This window comes from Spermophilus citellus (genome assembly GCF_964194105.1).
Source record: "Spermophilus citellus genome assembly, chromosome: 12".
NCBI classification, from domain to species: domain Eukaryota; kingdom Metazoa; phylum Chordata; class Mammalia; order Rodentia; family Sciuridae; genus Spermophilus; species Spermophilus citellus.
The window spans coordinates 117,075,999-117,103,212 of NC_138198.1; the positions used below are offsets into that span (position 1 = coordinate 117,075,999).

The following is a 27,214-nucleotide window of genomic DNA, read 5'->3' on the forward strand; positions in this document are numbered from 1 at the left end:
TGCAAATCTGACCATGCCTTAAAATACATTATTTTAAGAACAAAGTACAACCCTTCATCTACCCACCAGGACAAGTCTGGCCCCCACTTAATGTTCTCTTTTGCTCTTCCTACATTCCTTCAAATGCCAAACATAAGTTTAGTGAATTCTTCTCCAATCTTTGAACATTTTGTTGTGTTTTCCCATAGTCTTGTGTCCCACAAACAAGTCTATGTTCCAAATAGGCAAAGTATATTCCTTTTCTTTACTTTTGCCAGGTGCAGTAGTGCATACCTGTGATCCCAGCAACTCAGGAGGCTAAGGCAGGATGATCTCAAGTTTGAGGTCGGCCTCGGCAATTTAGCCAGGCCTTAAGCAACTTAGACCTGTCTCAAAATAAAAAATAAAAAGGGCTGGGGATGCAGCTCAGTGGTAAAGTATCCACTTTAAAAATTCCCAGTACTCAACCTCCAAAAAAATCCACACAAAAACTTGACTTCTCTTTATGCATCTTCACATAGGATATGTTCCAAAAAAACTAGGAACTACAGAAATGCTTCCCATATAAAAAAGTTTTCTCTATCAAAATACATATAATTTCTAATAATTGATAAATTAAAATTAGTAAAAAACTAAAATTACAGACCACAAATCTCACTCATGTTGCATTTTTGGTTCAATTTCCTTCTTTCTCTCACTAATTTTTAATGTAGTTGTAATCACACCAAATGTTAACTTCATAACTTGTATTTTATGATTTTGTTAAAAACATACTAAGACATATTATACATGAAAACAGAATGTTTAGTGGTTATTTTACAACCTATATAGTACATACATTACTGTTATTCAATTATATGGTTTTCCTTTTTTTTACTATAATCCTTTGATGAATACATTGGGGAAAAGACCTGAAAATACTGATCACACAATGGAATCACTTGGTTAAAGATGATAAACATTTTAAGGTTCTTCAAGTGTGAAGTTTAGTCTCTAAACGAGTGTCTATACAAATTTAGAATGCCAATAGCAATTTGTGGAAATGTTCAGTTAGCCGCACTATCTTCAAAAAATTTGGTAATTTAAAAAGTAGAAAACAGAAGCCCCATGCAGTGATACATGCTTGTAATCCCAGCAACCTGGGAGGCAGAGGCAGGAGGATCACAAGTCCAAGGCTAGCCTCAGCAACTTAGCAAGTAGCAAGACCTTGTCTCAAAATACAAATTTTCAAAAAGGGCTGGGAGTGTAGTTGTAATCACACCAAATGTTAACTTCATAACTTGTATTTGGTTATGATGGTAAAGCACTCCTGGTTTCAACCCCTAGTACCAAAAATAAAATAAAATAAAAGTGAAAAATAATATTTTCAATTTGAATTTATTTTTTTGACCATTAGTGAGGTTAAGTTTTATAACTTTTTCTATTATAAATTTTTGAGCTAAGGCCTTAAAATGGATATTTAACAAAGCTGTAGAATTAAAATTGCTTTAATTATTTTAAAATAGGATAAACCCACCTTTCTGATAATCATGTTATAACCTGGATTCATTTGATCCAATCATGGTATAAATCATATAATGGTGAAATCATTCTTTATAATAAATGCTTAATCTAATCTCAAATTAAAGATGATTAATAAAGTCCATCTTTATATAATTATACAATAGAATGATGGACTAATTGTACTTACGAATGTTCCCTAGTAAGATTTTTTTTTTAAAGAGAGAGAGAATTTTTTATTTTTTTTAAATATTTTTTTTGTATGTTTTAGTTTTCGGCGGACACAACATCTTTGTTTGTATGTGGTGCTGAGGATCGAACCCAGGCCGCATGCATTCCGGGTGAGCGCGCTACCGCTTGAGCCACATCCCCAGCCGGAGAGAGAATTTTTTAATATTTATTTTTTAGTTTTCGGCGGACACAACATCTTTGTTTGTATGTGGTGCTGAGGATCAAACCCAGGCTGCACGCATGCCAGGCGAGCGCGCTACCGCTTGAGCCACATCCTCAGCCCGTAAGATTCTTTTTGTTCATTTATTTTGTGGTGCTAAGGATTAAACCCAGGGCCTTGGAGGCAGGCACTCTACCACTGAATTATACCCCTACCCCAAAAAGATACTAATACTCTTGAGTATTTAAAAAATCAGTGTTTTATTCCCATGATAAAAAACTAAGAAAGAACGGTTTAGAAAATCTAGATTTTATATATATATTTTTTTCTTTTTATTTTCTTTCTTTTTTTTTTTCCTTTTTTTTTTTTTTTTTTGGCAGTATTAGGGATTGAACCCAGGGGTAGTCTACCACTGAGCTAGTCCTTTATTACTATTATTTTAAATTTTGAGACAGGGTCTTAATAGGTTGCCAAGGCTGGCCTTGAACTTGACATCCTTCTGCTTTAGCCTCCCTAGTCACTGAAATTATAGACTTGGGCCACCAAGCCTGGCTTTTAATAACAATTCTTAAACATAAAGATGTTACAAAATTTGTAGAACTTACTAGTTGGTGATTACTAACACACATACAAATATACACACATGTGTAGATATATTTATTTATTTGTAGTTGTTGTTTGTTTTTGAGACAGTGTCTTGCTATGTTGCCCAGGTTGGCCCTCAACTCCTGGGCTTAAGCGATCCTCCTGCCTCAACTTCCTAAGTAGATGGGGCTACAAGTACAGCCACAACATCCAGCAAGAACTATATATTTTTAAAGTTTGCAATTAAAATAGTATGAGAAGCTTCAGCAACAGCAAGGTGCTAAGTAACTGAGACCTTGTCTCTAAATAAAATACAAAATAGGGCTTGGGATGTAAGTTCCCCTGAGTTCAATCCCCAGTACCTCCCTCTGACCCAAAAAAAAAAAAAAAAAAATAGTATGAGAAGGCGTGGGAGTACAGCTCAGTGACAGAACACTTGCCTAGCACACATGAGGCCCTGGGTTTGATCCCAACGACAACAGCAACAACAACAAATTGTTATACTGTTCACAACATCACAATAAAACTTTTAAAATTTCCTTATTTCAAAATTTGTGGAGATGGGAGGTGGATGGTAGATTTGATTATTTTCTTTCACTCTCATTCTATAAGATACTTGTTAATCTTGTGGCAAAATGAGGGAGAGAAATCATCTCCTGAAAGCCAGCCAGGTGGAATGCCCAAAGAACTCCTAAGTGACTAGACTACAGAGCTAGAAACAATTAAAATCACTGAGCCACACAAGGTTTTACATTTAAAAAAGGAATTTTGGAACAGATGGGGTCCCTAAGAGATCACCAAGAGAAAAAAGTGACAATTCAAGAATCACTGCATAGATAATCCTTAGAAAACACTGTGTGGCTCAGGGTACAGCTGAAGGCTCACATGTGGCCTTTGAGATAAAAAAGACAGGGAGAAGAGCTTATTCAGGCCAACAGGGGAAAGAATTCCCCTTGGTTTTGGGGTCTTGAGTCATTAAAATAGCTTAGTAAAAATTTTAAATATGCACTAAATTCTACAAACCCCATTATTTCTAGCTAAATCCTTCTGCTTCAGCCTCTTGAGGTAGCTTACAGCATGTGTCACCATCCCCAGCAAGTTTACTGAATTTATACAGTAATTTTCAAATAAAAGATATCAGACGTTCTTGCTTCTATTAGTTAGATACATCGCTTTCTTAATTCCATTTTCCCCCTAAAAATTGTCTCTAAGAGACCTTTTGATATTTTTATCATTTCATGCTTTTTTTAATTTTAATTATTTTCCTTATCTTATTTTGGGATCTACAATGTGTACTTTTGGAATATAAAAATGTTTTTCTTTCCTTTTTTAAGGTACTTTCACATTTACACAAACCTTTTTTGCTTTTCCTAGTCATTTAGCTCCACCTGCTGGTCATGCCTTAGCATACCATTAGAGTCCACAGGACCCAATTTGAGGTTCTTTTCTATTTGTTAGAACAAATATTTCATGACTTTTATTCTTTTTAGTGATATAATATGTAAGATATAATAAATTTTACTTATTTTAAAAAATAGGATACAATAGCATATGAAATTACAATATGTATCTACTGGATCCTTCTATAAATCTAAGATAGATAATCTTAGTGATCTTATTTATTTTTCCTGCATCTTAAAATATTTGCTATTTCATTCCTTAGAAATTATTTCAATATTTGGACTGGGGCTGTAGCTCAGTGGTAGAGCACTTGCCTTGCACGTGTGTGACGCACCGGGTTGGATCCTCAGCACCACATAAAAATAAATAAAGATAGTGTGTCTATCTATAACTAAAAATAAAATTTTAAAAAAAGAAATTATTTCAATATTCATCAAATGTTCATAACTATGCTAGAAAGGACCAAACAAGGTAATAGCAGAAATACTATTACACTAAAATCTAGTAATGCTGATAAAATTAATCATGTAAGTAAAACCAATTTCGGATGTTAATATTCTAAGACGAATTTTCTTAAATTTAAGAACAGATGAGGACTGGGGTTGTTCGGTACAGCACTCGCCCAGCATGTGCGAGGCCCTGGGTTCGATCCTCAGCATCACATAAAAATAAATAAAATAAAGGTAATGTGTCCAATTACAACTAAAAAATAAATATTAAAAAAAAAGAAGAACAGATGAAAGAACAGCAATTTTCTAAGAACAAAAAGTAGTATGGGTGGGCTGGGGATATAGATATCCAATAGAAGAGTGCTTGCTTAGCATTCATAGAGTCCTGAATTCTATCCCCAGCACTGCAAAAACAAATAAAAAGAAGTACAGTATTCATTCAAGAAGAAAAGATTTCCTCACACAATGGTTTGTGACAAGAACATGTGTTGTTTTTCTGAAAGAATGTATCACAACAGTATTACTTCATCTTGTTTGTTTCTGGGCCCACATTTACTTGACAAAGTCAGAGTAAGGGAAAGGGATTGGGAATGGGAAAAACAGTATAACGAATTGGACTTAACTTTCTTTTGTTCATACATGAATACACGACCACTGTTACTCCACATCATATACAACTACAAAAATGGGAAGTTATACTCCATGTACATACGTTATGTCAAAATACATTCTACTATCATGTATAACTAAAAAGGACAAATAAAAACATTTTCAAAAATAGGCAAGACAACCAGTTGAACAGAATAGAAGACACAGAGACAAATCCACATACCTACTACAGCCATCTGATATTTGACAAAAGTGACAAAAATATATCTTGGAGAAAACATAGCTTTTTAAACAAATCATGCTAGGAAAACTGGGAAACTATATGTAGAAAAATGAAATTAGATCTCTCTCCCTCACAATGCACAAAACTCAAATCAAAATCTATCAAAGACTTAGTAATTAGATTAGAAATGGCAAATGCTAGAAGACAAAAGAGGGTCAACACTCCATCATACAGGTGCTAGTACTGACTTCCTTAACTGACTTCCCCAAAGCACAAGAAGTAAAACCAAGAATCAGTAGATGGGATGCCATCAAACTAAAAAGCTTCTGTACAGCAAAGGATATAATTAAGAGTGTGCAGAGAAAGCCTATAAAATGGGAGAAAATCTTGGTTAGCTACTCTTCCAATAGGAAATTAATATCTAGAATATTCAAAGAACTCAAAAAACTTAACACTAAAATCATAAATAACCCAAACAATAAATGGCAAAAGAATTAAATAGAACATTCTCAAAAGAAACACAAACAGCCAACGAAAATATGGAAAAAATGTTCACCATTTTTAGGAATCGGGGAAGTACAAATGAAAACCACACTAAGATTTCGTCTCACTCCAGTCAGCATGGCAATGATCAAGAATATGAACAACAATAAATGCTGATGAGGTTGTGTGAGAAAAAGTACACTTGTACACTGTTGGTAAGACTGCAGATAGTACAAAGATCTGGAGAGCAGTATGGAGATTCCTCAAATGAATAGGAATAAAACCACCAAATGACCCAGCTATCCCACTGTTTGGTATTTTCCCAGAAGAGCTAAAATCAGCACACTACAGTGATAGTCACCTCAATGTTTATAACAGCACAATCCACAATAGCTAAATTATGGAATCAACCTGGATACCTGTCAACAGATAAATGAATTATGAAACTATGATACACACACACACACATGCACACACAAAATGGAGTTCTGCTCAGCCACTTCATTCAGAAAAGAATAAAATTATAGCATTTGCCAGTAAACGGATAGAAATGGAGAATATCATACTAAGCAAAATAAGCCAAACTCAGAAAGTCAAAATTGAATATTTTCTCTTAAATGTGAAAGCTAGATTAAAATAAAGGAAAGGGGAAGGGAGGGACAGGATAATACAAAGAACTAATCAAATATAAATTAATAGAGGAGCGAAAGGAAGTCAAGTAGAGTATAGGAAGGACAATGGGAGAGGGAAAGGAGGTTGGGAAGGAAAAGGAGGAAGATCATGAACTGATATTAATTTCCAGGTGTGTATGAGTTTGTTGGGATGAACCCAACTATTACATACAACTATAAATCTCTAATTTAAAAAAAAAGTTAGAAAAAGCATTATCAAAGCAATATATGCATATAATTTTAAAAATCAAACAGTTCAAAAGGGCACCATGACAATCAATCAATAATTCCTGCTTCATTCTTCTCATTTCTCAGTTTGCCAAACTGGACACAAAACTTTCCACATGTGTTTATATTTAGTTATTCTGGTAGTTAACAACACTTTTCTCATAAGTTTTCCTTAGTATTTCTTTGCTTGTTGACCTGAGGCACTTTCTGTTGACTCCTGACTATTTCCAGCCTTTCTCCTCTCTCAACAAAGCCATCTCACCATTTTAACCTACTTGTTGGTTATCTTGGTTACTTTAATAATATTAAAACCTGTATTTTATTCTGTTAATCACAGGAAGAATTCTCCACTTGCTGATTTATGAGGATGGTAGCACCACTGCCACTTTATGTACATTTCTTTTCCCCTCTGCCTCCCAAACTTTTAACTGCCTTTGTATATTGTCAAGGTTGCTAACATTTGCATTCTATTCTGTAATCATAATTATTTCTTCCATGCTTTAACTAAAGATCCACTCTGAAAGCTGAAAACCAATATGTACATTAGTATGACTAATATTTAAATACAGTTCAGTGAATAGCAAAGTTTTATGCTGTGATTAGATTTTTCTCATTTATTTCTTAAAAGGCTTCACCCATAAGCAAGGTAGAATTCCCTTTGTCCTACTCCCAGCAATTGCTCAAAATCATGGCACAACCTAGAGTGCTTCATATTTGAAACATGCTTACTTTTTTTCTAGTTTGAAATATTTCATTTTCCCCTAAAATTTCTGTCACTGCTGTTTTTGAAAAGAGTGGGGAATTAAGAAGTGTATTCTTCCCATGCAACCATCCTGTTGCTAATCTCCCCCTCCTTTTTGCTCAATCCATCTATTACTTAAAATATATTTCATTTAGCTTCAGGCCTACTCAGTTCCTATTCTAATTTAGAGGATCTGCCTTCCATCTGCACCATCAAAGAAAGATAAATTTTCTAAAAGTTTTTAGTTGCATTTCCCATCCTTATTTTTTTTAATGCATTCTATATTCTTTTTCATCTTGTAAAGTTCATGCTTGTTTTTATGGACATAATAGTTTCTTAACTATTTGAGTATTTTAATACCTTTAGGTTCTCTTCATTGAATTATATATCTTGAAGAGTTAGTTTTTCATTATTTCTTAGGGTTTTCTGCTAATATTGCAGGCCATTAACAAGTGGCAAATTTTTTGCCAGAAAAAAAATCTGTAGGCAGGGCTAGTCACTTTGCTCAAGGATGGGTGAGCCAGTAGTTGGGCCATGCAGTAGATGACAAAAAGTCCGCAGTGATTCTAACTATGTACAGCAATGTTCAGGCAGAGGTTGAACATCAATGTAGGTGAAGTTTAGGATCATCCTGGCAGCCAAGCAGAAGAAGGTAGATAGTGTGTAAGAATGCTTCCCCGACTAGCCTTTCTAAGGTGGCTGAACTAAAGTAACCCTCAAGTATTCTCACTCTCAGCATTCAATGCGTTTTCTTCATGCAGGAATTGATAATGTATTTCTTGTTCTGTTGTTTATTTTGTTATGGTCTGTATGTACTGCTACAGTGTAGAAAACTCTACGAAGGTAAAGCCTTTGCCTATCCTGTTCACTGCTACGTCTACAATACACATAGTAGTAAATGAATAAATGTTTTCTAAGAAAGAAAGGGATAAACACATATTCCTCAGAATCAATTCCATTAACAAATCTCAACTCTACTATAATAAAAAGAAAATTCAAATCGGCATAATAGATGTATATGCTATAATATACTAATGATATTGCAAAGTCCTAATTTTGCTTTATGTTTACTCTTCTATACATCCATATGTATATACATACATACACACACACACACACACAAGTATACAAGCACATTATTGTGAAGGCAATACAACATTTCTTTCTAGATTATGAAGAAAACACTAGTGTATATAAGTTGTCCAAAACAATTCCAAAAAAGTCATTCAATTACATCCCCAAGACTCATAAATGGAAAAATTTCAATGTTATTTAGTCATTAGCAAAATCATTGATAACTGAATGTGAACCTCAGAAGGTTCAGTAAACCTGCCAAGCGTGCACTGATAGTCAGTAGTACCAAACAAGATCTGTGACTCGGAAACTGCCCATTGCTGATTCAAGGAAAACATGTTTTCCTGGGATCTAAGAAAATGAAATCTGGTGCCACCAAAGTGGGCTATCTTCTTTGTCTACATGGTAGAAATTTCTCAGAATGCAAACCTTCACCTTTTATTGTCATTTTCTATATTCTCCCTAGAGCTTCCTACATGTTTAACAATTTTCACCACCATCTTCATTCCGACAGCTACAAAGTCTTCAAAACCAATCCACATCTCCTGAGATCCAAACCCTCATTTCTAAGGAATTAACTGATGTAATCAAACTAATAACATTAATCCTTGCTTCTCAAATCAGCTCTTCCTTCTATAAACTATAATGGTATCAGCATCTTCTCAATCAAGCAGGCCAAGAGCCAGGAAGTGACTCCCTCTCCTCTTTCTTACTGATCCAACACCTTCCCAATCAACTAGGCAAGCCCAATTGAAGTCATCTCCTTAAAATTCCTCATCTATCGCTCTATTTCCCCATCCCCTCTTCTAGACATTCAAAGGCATCTGGATTATTATTTAACAAAAGTAAAAGAAAGGAATTTAACTTTAAAGGAGTTTGCACTAATATACACAAAAAGACAAAGTTCATAAGTAAACTAATCTATCCTATCAACATCAATCTCAGCTAATTTTAAAAAAGGGACTTACTTAAAAGGTGTAAACAAAAATGGTAAAGTAGCTTCTTTTTTCTGAGTCATTTTCACCTGGGAACCAAGCACAAAAATATTTTTATTACATTATAAATATTAAAAAATTAACTAATTTCATTTGGAATACATATATCTATTAAAATGGTTCTTCAGAGATGGTTAACTACTTTGAAATAAATGGAATTTTGTGTTACTATATTGTTTCAGGCATATTTTAAAAAATTTGACACTATCTTACCTATCTCAATATGCTGAGAATCATATTAATCCTGAAAACATAATATGCTGTAATGTAATTAAAATTGTATTTATTAACTTTTTGAAAATAAAACCTGCCAAAGTTTTAATCTGAATCACCTCATTAGGTTGTAAGGTATCTAACAATGTATGTGAAATGACAAGAAATGTTACATCTTTAATACTACTTCTGTGGGGCAAATTCTAGTCATAAAGATCAACTTGTAGTTGTTACAAGTGTAGGTGGTAATTTATAATTAGGGACACTCCTCAAAGGCAATTCTACACCCTTTGACTCATGGAACTGGCACCTCAGAAATGACACTAGGCAAATACAGAAAATTTAAAGATAATGAGTTGTAGGAAATATTTAAAACAACATGAAATACCTCACTTAATATGTTGAATTTTTAAATAACAGTATTATGCATTTTTGTTTCTTTCTTTCTTTTTTTTTTTACCTTGAACTGTTCAAGAATCTGTACTGCATTTGTAAACATGCTTTCTGCTTTGAAGAGATCAGTATTATTAAGATATTCCACAGGAAGGATTCCCTGCAAATAATAAATATAGGCTTAATATTAGTATTAGTAAAACTCAGGCTACTCTTATAAAAACAAAACAGACTTAAGAGGGAAGCAAATATAGACAAGATATACAGTCAAATAAATCACTAATGAAGAATCTTTTATAAAACCATAATCGAAATATGTTGTCATTTTTCTCACAAATTACATGTTATTTTTCTCACAAATTATTGAATTAAAGTCAATATAACCTAACACTAAGTTATTACTGCTATGGTTTAGATCCTAAATGTCTCCTAAAGGCCCATGTTTTAAATGCTTGGTCCCTGATGCTATTGGGAGGTGATAAAAACATTTAAAGGTGGGGTCTAGTGGAGGGTCTTTGGATTTACTGGGGGTATAATCTCAAAAGAGGATTGTGAAACCTCAGTCTTTCCCTTCCTCTCTCTCTCTCTCTTTTTCAAATATTTTGTTTTAGTTGTAGTTGGACACAATACTTTTATTTTATTTTTATGTGGTGCTGAGGATCAAACCCAGCACCCGGCATGTGCTAGGCAAGCACTCTAGCTCTGAGCCACAATCCCAGCCCCTCCTTCCTCTTTTTGTTTCCTGGCCACGTGGAAACATTTTGCTCTGCCATGTATTTCTAATATTATACCACCATGGACTGAAACCTCTAAAACTGGAAGTCAAAAAAATACATAAAACAAGAAAGAAAATTAATTAATATAAATTTGAAACAAAATAAATTGTTTTCTCTTTATAGGCTGACTACCTCAGGTATTAGAATGAAAAAAAGAAGACTAATACAATTACTATACACTAGGCAGTGAATTAAATGTCTTATACACAAAAACAAATCAATATGGTGGGCCACAGCTTGCATACTTAAAAATAATAATAATAAGACATACCAGAGTATACCGTACATTTTAGAAGTAAAGACTGTTTTATACAATCTTATTTCATTTATATACATCCACACACTCATGACTGTCAGGGTCATATTACTCAAGAGTTTTGAGTTATATGACATTATTTTTAAAGTAAATTTGATTTTTTAGAGCTAATAAAAGTAAATGGAATGAGTATTCTTGGTTTCTTTTGGCTTTTCAACATACATGCACATTAATAACAGAATTATTAAGTAATTAAATTAAAATTACTTAAGTATTACTAAGTAATTTTCCTCAAGGGATATAACATGGTGGTTCTATAATCAGTAGGGAAACTCAAGAATTAGGCAAATAACTTGGGCCGGATCATGTATAGTTCAAATCTTGAGCATCAAGCAACAGAAACTAAAACAGGTATAATGCTACCCATTCTCTACCTTCCTCTAGTATTGGCACCATAAGCAGAACAGTCCTGCCATGGGACTGTGGTTGTGGTTCCTTCTTGTAAGTCTCCAGAGCTCCCTTGGTTCTCAGTAATTTTAAAGCCTGGTGTTTGAGCATCCCTGCGATTCAGCAAGCCATCAAGACATTTTTTAAAATTTCCTTTTAAATGGACTCAGTCTCTGCTGCTTATTACCAAAAAGTTATTCATATATTTTTATCACTTGTAACTAGAGTACACAGATATAAATCATATGTATTTTAGAATATGAAAAATGTTAAAGCTATTGAGTGTGTCCTCCATGTTATAAAATACTATAAACACACAATTGTAAAGTATTACATGTTTAGAAATAAATATATAAAAATGCACAGTTTTTAAATCTAATTAAAGATTACACAAATGGAAAATACTGGGGAATGATATTGGTCATATTACATGGTTGTATTGTGTGTCTACAAATGTGTAACAAATCTTAATATTATGTACAATTATTACAAATATGGAAAAAATAAAGATTATAAAAAATACAGAAGAGTAAATTTTACTGTGCAATTTTTTAAATGCTGAGTATTGATAATAAAATCTTATTTCCTACCACTGAATTAAGGGGAAAGGGAACTCCAATAAGAGAAGCCATCAATGGTGCAATATCAGCCTACAAATAGAAAAAAAAAATCAGTTCTAAGAAGTCTATGGATGTAAACATAGAAATAATTTAATCCAACTATATTGTTAAAAATAATCATGATTGTCATAACCAATTACCTTTAAACATTCAGTTAATACACAAAAGATGTTAATCCCTTAAAATGTCATTTGCTAAAAATGAACTTCTGAAATAATAAATTTGAAAAGTAAACATTAAGTCCTCAGTGCAAACACATGAAAACAACAATCACTTATTCTATTAGCTAAGATAACCTGATCATTTTACATCAGTTTTTCAATATTATGCAAAAGAATGCCTTAACTAGTAAGAAAATATACAGCAAAGACAATAACTACAGAAAAGTGTACAGAACTAAAGAAAGTAAGTATCTTACTTACTATTCAACTGTCTTTAATAAATACCATCTTCCCCAAACTGGAAATCTCTAAAGTCCTCCTAATTTCCCTTTTGTCCTCTCCCAGAATCTACTATTGGCCTCCTCTAATCTGTTCATACAGCACCTAGAGGAATTCTTTCACATAAATTTGAATCATTTCATTCTCAAGGGCTTCAAACATTTCTAGAACTTCCCCAACTTTCTATATCCACAGTACCCATAAGGTGCCACAGGATCTGTGCCTATCTTCCTCTGCTCCATACCACACTGCCATCTATGGCTCTGCACACTAGCCTTAACAATTTCTTACACACCAAGTACCTTCTTACAGAGGTCTGTGCAAATGTTTCCCCTTTGCCTAGAAAGTCTTCCTGCTATGCCTTGAACTCATAATTCCTACTTATTCTTTAACCTCAACTCAATCCTCAATTTGAAACTTTTGCTGACCAACACAGTTGATCACATCCATCCACTATTTGTTATTATGGCTTTATAGGTCTCTTCTATAGTATTTAATACAGCTATAATTCACATTTATTTGTATACTAGTTTGATTAGTATCAGTTCTCATCTCTGACATATAATTTTCCCATGGAGAGATTGTGTTCACTTTTACTTATCATTATATCCTTGCAATTAGCATAAAATGTAAAACACTGCAGGCATGTGACAGTGGTGATTAAAGGAATGAACAGATTCTTCTAAGTAGATAAATGAAGCAAGAGTTTGACAGCAGACTGAGTATTTAGATAGCAGTAACTGAATATATGTTCAATTTCAGTTATGATCCAGTCTGGCTATAAGAAAAATATGTTCTAGTTTTGTGTTTTTCCAACTTTGACAATGGTTTTCAAGTGTGTGTACATGCACACGCGCATTTGTGTATTTATTTATCAATGGACCTTTATTAATTTATATGTGGTGCTGGGAATCAAACCCAGTGCCTCACACTTGCTAGACAAGCGCTCTACCACTGAACTATAACCCCAGCCCAACAATGGGTTTTTAATTGTAAATTAATGAATAGATATTCTGATTTCATAATTGTCATTTACTTAGTTAATGTGCATCTATCTTGAGATCATAAAATAAGAAACCTTCTTGTTATGCTGACAAGAGGCCTGAAAGTGGGAGCCCAGACCTTGGTTTGTCTACCACAGTAAGGAATGTAAACTTATGCATGATATGGAAGGCAAGATACTCCTGCCACTTTGGAAGCCACATCATTATATCCCATGTCTTCTACAAATAGTGAAAATGGCTCTCTAAGTAGCATATCCTAAACAATGACAACTGTGTGTTTCATATTTACAGATGCCACAAGTCTAACTTTATTAGGTTGTCCACACACTTTCCTATAACAGAAAATTCATAGTTGAGTAATTTATACTCTCATTATTTTTTCTGATTACATTTGTAAGGATGGTGGTTAAGTAAAAAATCAAAATATAGTTAAAGGCAAAATATATGTTAAAAAAAGAAATGGTAACAAACACAATACAGAAAAGAAATCCCTAATAGATCTGTATTCAGAGAAAACAATGAAACTATAATAAGTCATCACAGAAATATAACAATCACGAAAATTCTAACTGATATAACATGAATTATCCAGTGTTATTTGGAGTGAGCTTTCTTTTATTGTCACTTGGGATTTTTAAATATTTTGCCAAGGAGAGATTAGTTGGGCTAAAATATTTGCATTGAAAGTATTCTCTTTAGTTTGGAAATGTTTTTGGAAAATCTTTTTTCATTCTTATTAATAGGCCTACTTTTCATATTTTTCCCCTTTCCCTTACCTGCTTGATCCCTGGTCTACTTATCTTTCTTTGATTCCTCCCCACCCCCACCCCTTTTATTATCCTTTCTCCTCTCCAGCTTCCACATGAGAGAAAATATACAACCCTTGACCTTCTGAGTTTGGCTTGGTTTGCTTAACCTAATCTCAAATTCCATTGTTTTCCTGCAAATGACAATTCCATTCTTCTTCATGGCTGAATAAAATTCACTGTGCATATATATGCCAATTTCTTTATCCATTCATCTACTGACCTACAGTAGTTCTACAGTTTGGCTAATATGAATCGTGCTGCTATAAACATGGGTATGCAGGTATCACTATAGTATGATGGCTTTAATTCATTAGGATAAATACCACCAAGTGGTATAGCTGGGACTATACTATTTTATTCTAGTTCTAGTTTCTATTTCTAGACTTTTTTTCTGGTTCGGCGAAGAACATCAATGGTATCTGATGGGGACTGCATTGAATCTGTTTATTTCTTTTGGTAGGATGGACATTTTAACAATATTAATTCTGCCTATTCATGACCATGGAAGGTCTATTCACTTTCTTGTGTCTTCTTTAATTTCTTTCCTCAGTGCTCTAGGTTTTCATTATAAAGGCCTTTCTCTTTCTTGGCTAGATTTATTCCTAGTTTTTGTTTTTGAGACTACTGTAAATGGAATTATTTTCCTAATTTCTTTCTCAGCATTTTAATTATTAGTATATAGGAAAGCAACTGGTTTTTATATGTTGGTTTTGTAACCTGCTACTTTGCTGAATTTCTTTATTAGCTTGAGCAGTCTTTTGGGGAAGTTTTTTTCAGTATTATAAGTATAGGATCATATCATCTGCAAACAATGACAATTTGACTCTTTTCTTTTCTATTTTTATCCCTTTTATTTCCTTCCATTGCCTAACTGCTCTGGCTAGAATTTCTGGTACTGTATTAAATAGAAATGGTTACAGTAGTCTTGTTCCAAATTTTAAAAGAAATGCTTTCAGTTTTTCCACATTTACTACAATGTTGGCTTTCAGTTTTTTACATAGAGCCTTTATGATGTGGAAGTAGATTCCTTCTATCCCTAGTTTCTTCAGTGTTTTTGTCATGAATGGGTGCTGAAATTTGTACGTTTTTTTCTGCATCTATTAAGAAGACCAAGTGATTATTGTCCTTAATTCTATTTATGTGATGGATTACACCTAGCTTTGCATATGTTAAACCATTCTTGCATCACTGACAAAGAATTTGGTCAGGATATACTTTCCTCTTAATATGTTGTTGAATATAATTTGATAATGTTTTATTAAGGATTTCTTTATCTAAGTTCAATAGGAATATTGGTCTGTAGTCTCCTTGATATGTCCTTCTCTGGTTTTGGTATAAGTGTGTGTGTGTGTATATATATATATAGAGAGAGGGGGGGGGAATATGAGTTGTTGGTAGACCTCTTTTTTATTCATTTATCTGCAGTGCTGAGAATCAAACCCAATGCCTCACACATGCCAGGCAAGTGCGCTACCCTAAGCCACAGCCACAGCTCCTGTTGGCAGGCTTTTTATTTACTGCTTCTATCTTATTGCTAGCTATTGTTCTGTTAAGGTTTTATATGATGTCTGGATTCAATATGGGCAGGCTGTATGTGTCTAGGAATGTATCCATTTCTTGATTTTCCAATTTATTAGTGTAAGTTTTCAAAACAGTCCTTAAAGATATTCTGGATTTCTGTGATGTCTATGGTGATTTCTCCTTTTTCATGTCTAATCTTATTAATTTGAAAGTCTCCTGTCTTCATTTTTGGCTTATCAACCTTGTTTATCTTTTCAAAGAATCAGTTCATTTCCTTGATCCTTTGTATGTTTTTTATTCTCTATTTCACTGATTTTGGTAATGATCTGAATTATTTCCTTCCTTCTACTGATTTTGGAACTGGTTAATTATTTTTCAAGGCCAATGAGATGTATCACTCAGTCATTTTTATTTGGGATCTGATTTTTCTGAAGTAGGCATTCATAGCTATAAACTTTCCTCTTAGAATTGCTTTCACAGTGTCTCAGAGATTCTAGTATATTGTACCACTACTCTGATTTGATTCTAAGAATTTTTAAATCTCTCCTCTGATCTCTTCTATCAGCCACTCATCATTCAAACATGTATTTTCAATATCCATGTGTTTATATTGTTTCTATAGGGTTTTATTGTGTTGATTTCTAATTTCATTTCATTCCATTATTATCTATAGAAGAAATTATATCAATTTTTTTATTCTTTTTAAGTGCTTTGTGACCTAAAATACAGTCTGTTTTAAAGAAGGTTCCATGAGTTGCTAAGAAGAAAGCATATTTGACTGTTGTTGGATTAAATGTTCTATAGATGTCTGTTGTCCATTTAATTTATAATATTTTTAAGGCCTGAGGAATCTTAACTGAGTTTATAACTAGATAACCTATCTATTCATGAGAAAGGTATGTTGAAACCACCTAGTATTATTGTATTGGGGTCTATATGAGGCTTTAATTCAAGTAGTTTCTTTTATGTTAATAGGTACACCACCATTTGGGGCATAAATATTTACTATTGTTGTACCTGCTTGTTGGAGTATGTCCTTTACCAGTATAAAGTGACCATCTTTGTCTCTTCTGATTAATATTTGGATTGAAGTCTGCTTTGGCAAAAACCAGAGAGTTTTAGGATTCATGTGCATGGTATATCAATTTCCATCCTTTCACTTTCAGTGTAGGCCAGTCTTTGCTTGTAAGGTGAGTCTTATGCAAACAACACATACTTGGGTCTTGTTTTTTAATGCCTTTTGCCAGCCTATACCTTTAATTCGAGAGCTGAGATATTCAATGCTACCATAGTGAGATATTTATTACTTCATACAATTTTGATTTATTTCCATGTTTAATTTGGTCTTGTTTATCATTTGCTGAGCTGTTCTTCAAATGAGATTTGTTCATTTGTGAGCTCTGGAGTTTGTTTTTGATTTCTTCTGTGTGCAATACTTCCTTCAGTATTTTTGTGGTGGCTTAGTAGCCATAGATTCCTTTAGTTTCTGCTTAATGTGGAATGTTTTTATTTCTTATTCAATTTTGAAGGATATCTTTGCTGGATATAGCAATCTTGGTTGACAGCAATTTTCTCTTGAATCTAGAACATAAGTTCTGGCTTTTAGAGTCTGTGCCAAGAAATCAGGAGTAATTCTGATTGACTTGCCTCTATGACCTGATGATTTACTGTGCTTTTCATTTCTTTGGGGCCTTTAAAATTCTATCCTTGTTTTGTAAGTTAGGCATTTTCATTATAATATATTATGGAGAAGTTCTTTTCTGATCTTGTCTATTTTGAGTTCTGAATGCATCCTCTATCTGGATGCTCATCTCAATCAAAAGGTCAGAAAAATTTCTGTATTATTATTTCCCTGCAGAGGTTACCCATTTTGTTAGCCTGCATCTCACAACTCTCTTCGATTGCCATAATTTATTTTTTTAGTTACTATAGTTTTCTTCTTGATTTTGCTTATTTATTTTTATTTTTAATTATACATGAGAATAGAATGTATTTTGATAGAATATATACACATAAATAACCTATTCTATTTGGTTCCCACTCTTCTGTTTGTACATAATGTACAGTTACCCTGGTTATGTATACAAATACAAGGCTAGGAAAGTTATGACCAATTAATTCCAATAATTCTTAAACTTGGCATCTTAATATGATCTCAGAGTTCTTGTACATTATGATCAGCTACTTCTTTTCTTTTCTTTAATTGTCTGAATGTTCAAGGCCACCCACTTTGTCTTCCAGCTCTGAGATTTTGACTTCAGCATGAGCTCCTCTATTAGAAAAACTTAACTGAGTATTTTATTTGATTTACTGTGCTTTTCATTTCCTAGATTTCTGTATTGTTTTTTCAATAAATATCTTTATCTTCTTACTGAAATTCTCATATGTACTGACATTATTGATTCAGTTGTTTTTCCTGTGTTCTCTTGGACCTCATGAATCATTCTCTTGAATTCTTTATCTGACATTTCACCCACTTCAATATCTTTACAGTCATTTGCTGTAAAGTCAATTCCTATTTTTGTGTTTTTCACTGAGCTGCCAGTTGGAGTGGATGAAATAGCTCTTAGCTTCCCTTCTCACCAGTGAAAGATAGGACAAAGTGGTAATTACTGTCAGTTGGAGTTTTGTCTGCACAGATCACATCATTGCATTCCCAAGATGAGGCTACTGCAAAGTTCTATTTTTCATATTTTTAATCCAAATTTCTTATAGGAGATAAAATTAAATTCAAACATGATTAAATTGAAATAGACACCTACCTGATTGACATCTTGCCTCTTCCAGGACTCCAGTCTCCATTCTGAAAGACACAATCAGACACAAGATAAGATTCAAAAAAGAATAAACCACTTGATTTTTAGGAGTGTTCAATACTTCATGGAAAAACACAGATACTGGAAATAACTCTCTTTTAAGACAAGTATGAATAAAAAAAGTTGCTTAAAAGGCAGAGGAACATGTTTCTTAAAAAGAATTTTAAAAGAAACCAGGCGTGGTGGCGCATGCCTGTAATCCCAGAGGTGTGGGAGGCTGAGGCAGAAAGATTACAAGTTCAAAGCCAGTCTCAATAAAAGCAAGGTGGTAAGCAACTCAGGAGACCCTATCTCTAAATAAAATACAAAATAGGACTGGGGATATGGCTCGGTGATTGAGTGCCTCTGAGTTCAATTCCCGATACCAAATAAAAACAAAACAAAACAAAGCAAAAGAATAACCAAAAAGCAAATATTTGATGTTTTCTGTGATTTATTAAGCTTTTTAGATGCTCATTTAGAAAAAATTGTTTTAAAACACTGTCTAATGAAGGAAACACAGAATTTAAAAAGTACAATGATGACTATCTGTATGACCACAACTCATTACAATCTTGTTTCAGAGAGTTATTAAGGCAACTGATAGCACAGTAGTCAATACAAGTTTCTTTTTATTCGTTTTCTTTCTGTGATGGCAGTGGCTTACAAAATATTTTTACATTGTAGCTGTGAAATTCCTATGATTACTAACCCCAAATGTTTAAGATAGTATACTGACTTACTATTTAAAATCTTCAAGGATGACCCAAAAGGTTCTACTAAGAAACTTCTAGAACTAGTAAATGAATTCAGCAAAGTGGCAGGATATAAGATATAAAATCAACACCCATAAATCAAAGGCATTTCTGTATATCAGTGACAAATCCTCTGAAATGGAAATGAGGAAAACTACCCCATTCACAATATCCTCAAAAAAATAAAAAATAAAATAAAATACTTGGGAATCAACCTAACAAAAGAGGTGAAAGATCTATACAATGAAAACTACAGAACCCTAAAGAAAGAAATAGAAGACCTTAGAAAATGGAAAGATATACCTTGCTCATAGATAGACAGAATTAATATTAATAAAATGGCCATATTACCAAAAGCACTTTACAGATTCAATGCAATTCCAATCAAAATCCCAATGGCATTCCTTGCAGAAATAGAAAAAGCAATCATAAAATTCATCTGGAAAAATAAGAGACCCAGAATAGCTAAAGCAATTCTAAGCAGGAAAAGTGAAACAGGCAGTATAGCGATACCAGATTTTAAACTATACTACAGAGCAATAGTAACAAAAACAGCATGGTACTGGCACCAAAACAGGCTGGTAGACCAATGGTACAGAATAGAGGACATAGAGACCAACCCACAAAATTACAACTACCTTATATTAGACAAAGGTGCTAAAAGCATGCAATGGAGAAAGGATAGCATCTTCAACAAATGGTGCTGGGAGATCTGGAACTCCATATGCAACAAAATGAAATTGAATCCCTTTCTCTCACCATGTACAAAAGTTAACTCAAAATGGATCAAGGAGCTAGGAATCAAACCAGAGACTCTGCGTCTAATAGAAGAAAAAGTTGGCCCTAATCTCCATCACGTGGGGTCAGGCCTCAAATTCCTTAATAAGACACCTATAGCACAAGAGTTAAAACCAAGAATCAACAAATGGGACGAATTCAAACTAAAAAGTTTTTTCTCAGCAAGAGAAATAATATGTGAGGTACACAGGGAGCCTACATCCTGGGAACAAATTTTTACCCCTCACACATCAGATAGAGCTCTAATAATCTCTAGAGTATAGAAAGAACTCAAAAAATTAAACACCAAAAAAATAAATAACCCAATCAACAAATGGGCCAAGGACCTGAACAGACACTTCTCAGAAGAGGATATATAATCAATCAACAAATACACGAAAAAATGCTCACCATCTCTAGCAATTAGAGAAATGCAAATTAAAACTACTCTAAGATACCATCTCACTCCAGTAAGAATGGCAGTCATTATGAAGTCAAACGATAATAAGTGCTGGCGAGGATGTGGGGAAAAGGGTACACTTGTACATTGCTGGTGGGACTGCAAATTGGTGCAGCCAATTTGGAAAGCAGTATGGAGATTCCTTGGAAAGCCGGGAATGGAACCACCATTTGACCCAGTTATTCCTTCTCGGACTATACCCAAAAGACCTAAAGAGAGCATACTACAGGGACACAGCCACATCAATGTTTATAGCAGTTCAAATCACAATAGATAGACTGTGGAACCAATCTAGATGCCCTTCAATAGATGAATGGATAAAAAATAAATGTGGCATTTGTACACAATGGAATATTACTCAGCACTAAAAATAACAAGATCATGGCATTTGCAGGGAAATGGAGGGCATTAGAGCAGATTATGCTAAGTGAAGTTAGCCAATCCCTAAAAAACAAATGCTGAATGTCTTCTCTGATATAAGGGGGGTGACTGAAAATGGGATAGGGAGAAGAGCATGAGAAGAAGATTACCACTAAATAGGGAAGAGAGGTAGGAGAGAAAGGGAGGGAGAAGGGGAATTGCACAGAAGATGGAAGGAGACCCTCATCATTATACAGAATACATGTATGATGATGTGAGGGGAAAAAAAAAAGAAGTGTGTCACATTAGATTGGGTAGAGAGACGTTATGGGAGGGGAGGGAAGGGGAAGGGAGGAAGGGAAGGACAGCAGAATAAAATAGACACTAGTATTGCTGAATGTATACACGTGACTGTATGACCAATGTGATTCTGCAACCTGTACACTCAGAAAAATGAGAAATTATACCTCATTTGATTCAAATGTATGATATGTCAAGATCATTGTACTGTCATGTGTAACTAATTAAAAAAAAACAGGGCTGGGGATGTGGCTCAAGCAGTAACGCGCTCGCCTGGCATGCGCAGGGCACTGGGTTTGATCCTCAGCACCACATAAAATAAAAAATAAAAAAATAAAGATGTTCTGTCCACCAAAAACTGAAAAATAAATATTAAAAAAATTCTCTCTCTCTTTAATAAAAAACATATTATTTATAATAAAGTTTTCTCAAAATCATTTGGATATAGAAAAAAACCTATAATTTGAAAAGTGATTATTAAAAAATTATTTTAAAATGTTAATTTTAGTTTTACTTTCAAATATAATGTTTATAAAATGATAGAAACAAATACTTATACCTTTCAAAAACTCATCGTCAAATTGTTGAGCTGATACTTTTTGGGGATACTTGATTCCAGCTCCCCAAGTGACTAAAGGAGTCAAAGTCTCTGAAGGATGACCAGCCCCATGGGAACCTATAAATAAGGCATCAAGAGTAATAAGACACATATAAGAACTTATCACTATTTTAAAAATACCTTGTTTTAAAGAGTTAATCCATATATCACTAATTCTAGCCACCGCATTCTAAATGCTTGTAGATTTTCAAAACAATTAGTTTGAAATATTCCCATAAGTCAGAGCATCAAAACAAACAAGCAAAAACAAAAACAATAATAAAACAAGAATGTCTGCTGAGTAACTTATTGAAAGAAGAAAAATTAAAATAATAACAGGAAATGATGGAGAAGCTGTTCCTATTACCAGAGTAGTATGGAGAAGAAAGAACATGGGAGGGCTCCTTGAGGGAGTAACCACTCAGACTTGGAGCAAGCAGTACAGGCTTCTGCAGAGAACAGCAAGGTATATGGATAAAGCTGGTATAGCTAAAAGAAATCCTTCATAAAGTAGACCCAGCCACTAGGATTCTTTCATGTGATCTGGAGGTCCACACCTCATCTTGACATTCATTATTTCATTCTCTTGAGTACATAGTACTTTTGCCTTGGGAGTCTAACAGGCAACACAGGCTTATTTCAGATAGAATTTTAGCAGTTCTAGGCCCCTCAGTAATACTGTCCTAATATCACCCCTTTATCATCACATATGGTAAATTCTAGGCAGACAGATATTTCTTCTCCATACTTTTTTTTCCTAGTTTTTCATTTGTAAATACTTCTTACAATTAGAAAAAAAAGATTCTTTACATAAGATCATTCTTTTTCCACTAACATTTTAAGAGTATGACTACTCTGTGCTAGCCACTTTACATGAAATAAGACATTATAAGATACCTACAAACTACATTATTCACTATTTTACCTGTAAGGTACATATCACTTAAAGAGATACTAACCCCAGTCTGTCATTCCATGGTCAGAGGTAAAAATAAATGCTGTTTTTCCATCATTTCCATAAAAATGTTGAAACATGGAGACAATTTCTTTTACTCTATCATCAACTATTTTAATGTTGTCTTTATACTCCCTGTTTATAAAGAAGCAGAAGAGCAAATTAAATTAACTTGAAGAGAAAACATTTATTCAAAAATGGACTCTTTACATTCAATGTTAGGAATTCATAAAATCCTTTTAGTCTTTAATAAAATTCAGAGCTCTTTAGATTATGAAAAATAATTTTTTCTCCTTTAAAGAACAAAAGAACCTGAAACAGCTTTAAAAGATGGTTTAAAAGGAGGTACTGATTAGCACATATATTTTAATGAACTCTTTAGGTCCCAAATGAGATAACGATGACTTCATATTCTCTGATAATATAAACTCTGCTGTTCTGATTATCTGAATAGATAAGTGTCACTGTTTCAAGGACAGAATGTCTTCATCCTAAAAAGAGTCTGATATGTCTTGAGCAAATTATATTTAACCTTTCCAAGCAGTTGAACAAAGATGTTCTCATTTGAATATATCAATCAAACAAACAATACTGGCAGTTATTTCAATATACTTTATATTTGTATTAGATGTATCAATACAAATACAAAATAAGGAATAAAAGAGATTTCTTTCTCTTATGCTCTGCCAAAGTGAGAAAAAAATTTGCTACTATATATAAAGACTGCCATGAAAATATATAGAAAACTTAATATATTATTTGCTAGATACAATGCAATGAAACACACAAGGAATTACATCTTTTTTGTGATGTCAAAATTAACATGATAAAAATACTTTTTATTTCAAGACTAATTGATAAATTTCTAAAATATAGATATTTCAAATGAAATATTTTTCTTTGCCTTGATAATGAAAAGAATATGGAATATATGTACAGGAGATGTTATTTTAATAAGTAACACAACTATAACACATGTAATTTTAACTACTCTACAATTTTTTAATTTTTTGGTATTGGGGATTGAACCCAGGGGTGCCTTACCATTAAGTAACATCTCTTATGCTTTTTATTTTTTTTTATTTTTATTTTTTAGAGAGAGAGAGAGAGAGAGAGAGAGAGAGAGAGAGAGAGAATTTTTAATATTTATTTTTTAGTTCTCGGCGGACACAACATCTTTGTTGGTATGTGGTGCTGAGGATCGAACCCGGGCCGCACGCATGCCAGGCGAGCGCGCTACCGCTTGAGCCACATCCCCAGCCCTGCTTTTTATTTTTTGAGACCGGGTCTTGCTAAGCTGCCTAGGCTGGCCTTGAATTTGTGATACTCCTGCCTTAGTCTCCCAAACTTCTGGGATTACCACCCACCTTATATCTCATATAATTAAGAATTTGCTGTATATTCTACTAGTTCTTTAAAATATTAGCTCTTTGTTTTAATACGAAGAAAATGGCATAATAATTTAGAAGTTCAAGGGGCATAGCGATTTCCCTCAAACAAAAAAAATCAAATTGAACACATTAAAATTACCTTGATGATGGTCGGTGGGCATGTCCATTTGTATCCAGTCCTAATAAATGTAAGAAAAAAACTACCTTTTCTTCATTTACTTTAGAAAGCAAAGATTGATTGTTTCTGGAAGCATGAAAGAAGTCCTATGTGTAACAAATCAGTTTAAAAATTAGTTCATTTATTTTATTTAAAAGGTAACAGAAAGGAGATCTTAATTTTATGAAAACTTAATATCACTGTTATGACACACCTAACTTAATAAAATATAACAGGTTGAAGAAAAATTTCAGCGAGAACCAAAAATAGAACTGATTTATTATTTTTAAATATATTCAGAGCTGAACCTGTTCTCTTTCTCCTGTCCGCTACCATTCTAGTCCAACCATAATCTCTCATTAAGAACATTGTGAGTAGATTCCTAAATACTTTTTTACCTCAGCAAGAATCTGTTCTTCACACTATAATAGAAAAATATCTACTTAATGAAATAAAATTCAAAAGTTATTTATTGCATAATGAAAAATTGGATTCCTGACCCCTTCCAAGACAAATGATTCATCTTATACACATGAACATATATGCAAATACCCATGGAAAGTACTTTTAAGTAATTTTAAATAAGCCAACTGGCTATACCAAAATATATCATTGTTGTTTATATAAATGCCTCCAACTGTAGAAAATGTTAATTTTTTTTTTTGTATCAAGGATTTAACCCAGGGCATTTAACCACCGAGCAACATCTCCAGCCCTTTACTAAGTTGCTGAGGCTAGCCTCAAATTTCCAATCCTCCTACCTTAGCCTCTTAAGTCTCTGGGATTACAGGAATGTGCACCACACCTGGTTAGAATATGTTAACTTTCAACAAGCAATGTTTAATTTTTCAACAAAGCTTTGAAGCATTGAAGTTTTTTTTTCTCAAATAATTCTTCATTATTATAAATGTTAAAAATATAAATGGGAACATGAGAGTAAGATGGCAGTGGGAAGGGAGTGAGCCGCTCTGTGCTCCGCGCCGCCGCGCCCGCAGCGTGTGTTGCCGAGTCTTAAAAGAAAAAGTAAAGATCATTAAAGGAGATCTGTCGACAAAGACTAAGCACTGTGTCAAGAAAGGGGCCTAGGTGAAGTGAATCCGTCACGACTCCAGCCAAGGTGGAGTGAGTCCGTCACAACTCCAGCGTGAGCAGTAAGGCTGCAGCCCCTGAGCTGCCCGGCTCTCTCGGCCCCTTTTCCTTCTGCTCTCCGCCTTTCCGCTTTGCTTCTCCCCAGCCATCTATCCTCCCACGCTCACTCCCTAAATCTGGACCTCAATTTCTTTCCCCCGCCCGCCCACGCTCTCATGTGTCCAGTCACCCAGCCCGCACGGGCCCGCGGCGCTGCCTCCCCTCCCCCAGCCCGCACCACCTCCCCGGGCGTCCCATCTGCCGCAGCTGGGCGCTGCCGCTGCCGCCACTTCCAGAGGAACACCTTAGAGCAGACTCTTCACCGCGCGAGTGAGACGCCGACCCACTGAGTAAAATGGAACAGCTGATAAGATGAGTGACAATTTAAAATCTAAGTGATCCAACATGGCGGCGGACGAGGAGAGATCAAGTCTCTAACCCCTTCAGCTGTGCGGGCATAGGGAGAAGTAAACTATCAAAATGCTGTTTGCTCAGGACCACTAGGCAATGTTGAGCTGAAGTAGATCCGGGGCGAATAGTCTGGCCTTCTCAGAACACACCGAGCCCGGATCGGCTACATTCTAGCTCCGGTTAGCCTGCTTCTCGGGACTCAGCACTGACGATCCCGCTGAAATAACTAGTCAGCCGGCCTGAACTCACAGAGGTAAAAGCCAACCGAGCACGGTAGCCAGACCGAGAGAATCAGGTGTGACGCGGGACTAGCGGCGCAGAACTCCCGGCTACCGCTCCCACCAGTGCTGACAACTGAGGTCCCTTGCACCAGCTACCAGGGGAGTTGCTACCAGAGGGCAAACAAATTCGCTGGGGGTTCTCAGCCCCAAGCTCTACAAACTTAGGCTATGAGGGAGGCAAACAGGGAGAGTGTGCCCAGGCATCCATGAAAACAGGGCTCCCAGGAGCAGCAGACCTGGCGTGTAGCCAGTATTGTGGTGAGCGTCACAGGTGAGCAGGGCCTGGCTTGAGGAAACACAAGAGAAGGCCCTAGGCACTCAGGATTGGAGACCCGCACAGTCTGGGAGGAAGAGCTGCTACACAGTGATTGGTTCCCACCTATCGAGAAGAGAAGCTGGGCCCAGTGGGCACAGCTCCACCTACTGGAAAAGAAGTTAATCGAGCTGTATGACTGCATTTATTATTATTATTATTTTTTTAATGATGATTATTATTATTATTTTATTATTTTATTTTCATTTTTTTTGTTGTTGATGTTCTTTAACTTTTTTATTAATGGTTTCAATTTTTTTTTAATTCTTTTTATTTTATTATTATTACTATTATTTTTTAAACTTTAATTTCCATTTTTTATTATCATTATAATTTTTTTTTGGTTTTAAATTTTTATTTCTTTGTTTTTTCTTTCTTTCTTTATTTTCACTTTTTTCTTTTGTCTTTTCATTTCTTTTCAATTTTCTTATTCCCCCTTCCTTGAATTCTACGTGCCTACACTCATTCTCTTTAGTGACTTCGTCCCTTCCCTTCTAATATCTTTCCTCCCAAGCATCAAATAAATTTATAAGAGTAAACAGTAACTCAGCAGTCAAACAGAACAAGAAGTAACATGAGCATAAAAAAGCAAGGAAGAAAAGGAGTACAAACAATGAAAGACAGCCTAAATATTCAGGAGGACCTAGAGTCATCAGAAAAATGGCCATATAAAGAACTCAAGGAATACCTTAGACAGATGGAAAGGAACCTTAAACAGGATACA

General features: G+C 34.4%; 1 protein-coding gene across 3 annotated transcripts in view; it reads right to left on the reverse strand.

Moving 5' to 3' along the window:
* The window catches only part of PIGN (phosphatidylinositol glycan anchor biosynthesis class N), a 127,428-nt gene that overhangs the window by 76,624 nt on the left and 23,590 nt on the right, over positions 1 to 27,214 (reverse strand). For all 3 annotated transcript variants that reach the window (XM_081263670.1, XM_081263669.1, XM_081263668.1), the window contains 7 exons: positions 24,340 to 24,464; positions 22,814 to 22,944; positions 21,816 to 21,932; positions 18,572 to 18,612; positions 12,006 to 12,065; positions 10,004 to 10,096; positions 9,304 to 9,359 (listed from right to left, as the gene is read on the reverse strand). In XM_081263670.1, the coding sequence (XP_081119796.1) occupies positions 9,304 to 9,359; positions 10,004 to 10,096; positions 12,006 to 12,065; positions 18,572 to 18,612; positions 21,816 to 21,932; positions 22,814 to 22,944; positions 24,340 to 24,464 (623 nt within the window). The remainder of the gene's footprint in view (positions 1 to 9,303; positions 9,360 to 10,003; positions 10,097 to 12,005; positions 12,066 to 18,571; positions 18,613 to 21,815; positions 21,933 to 22,813; positions 22,945 to 24,339; positions 24,465 to 27,214) is intronic.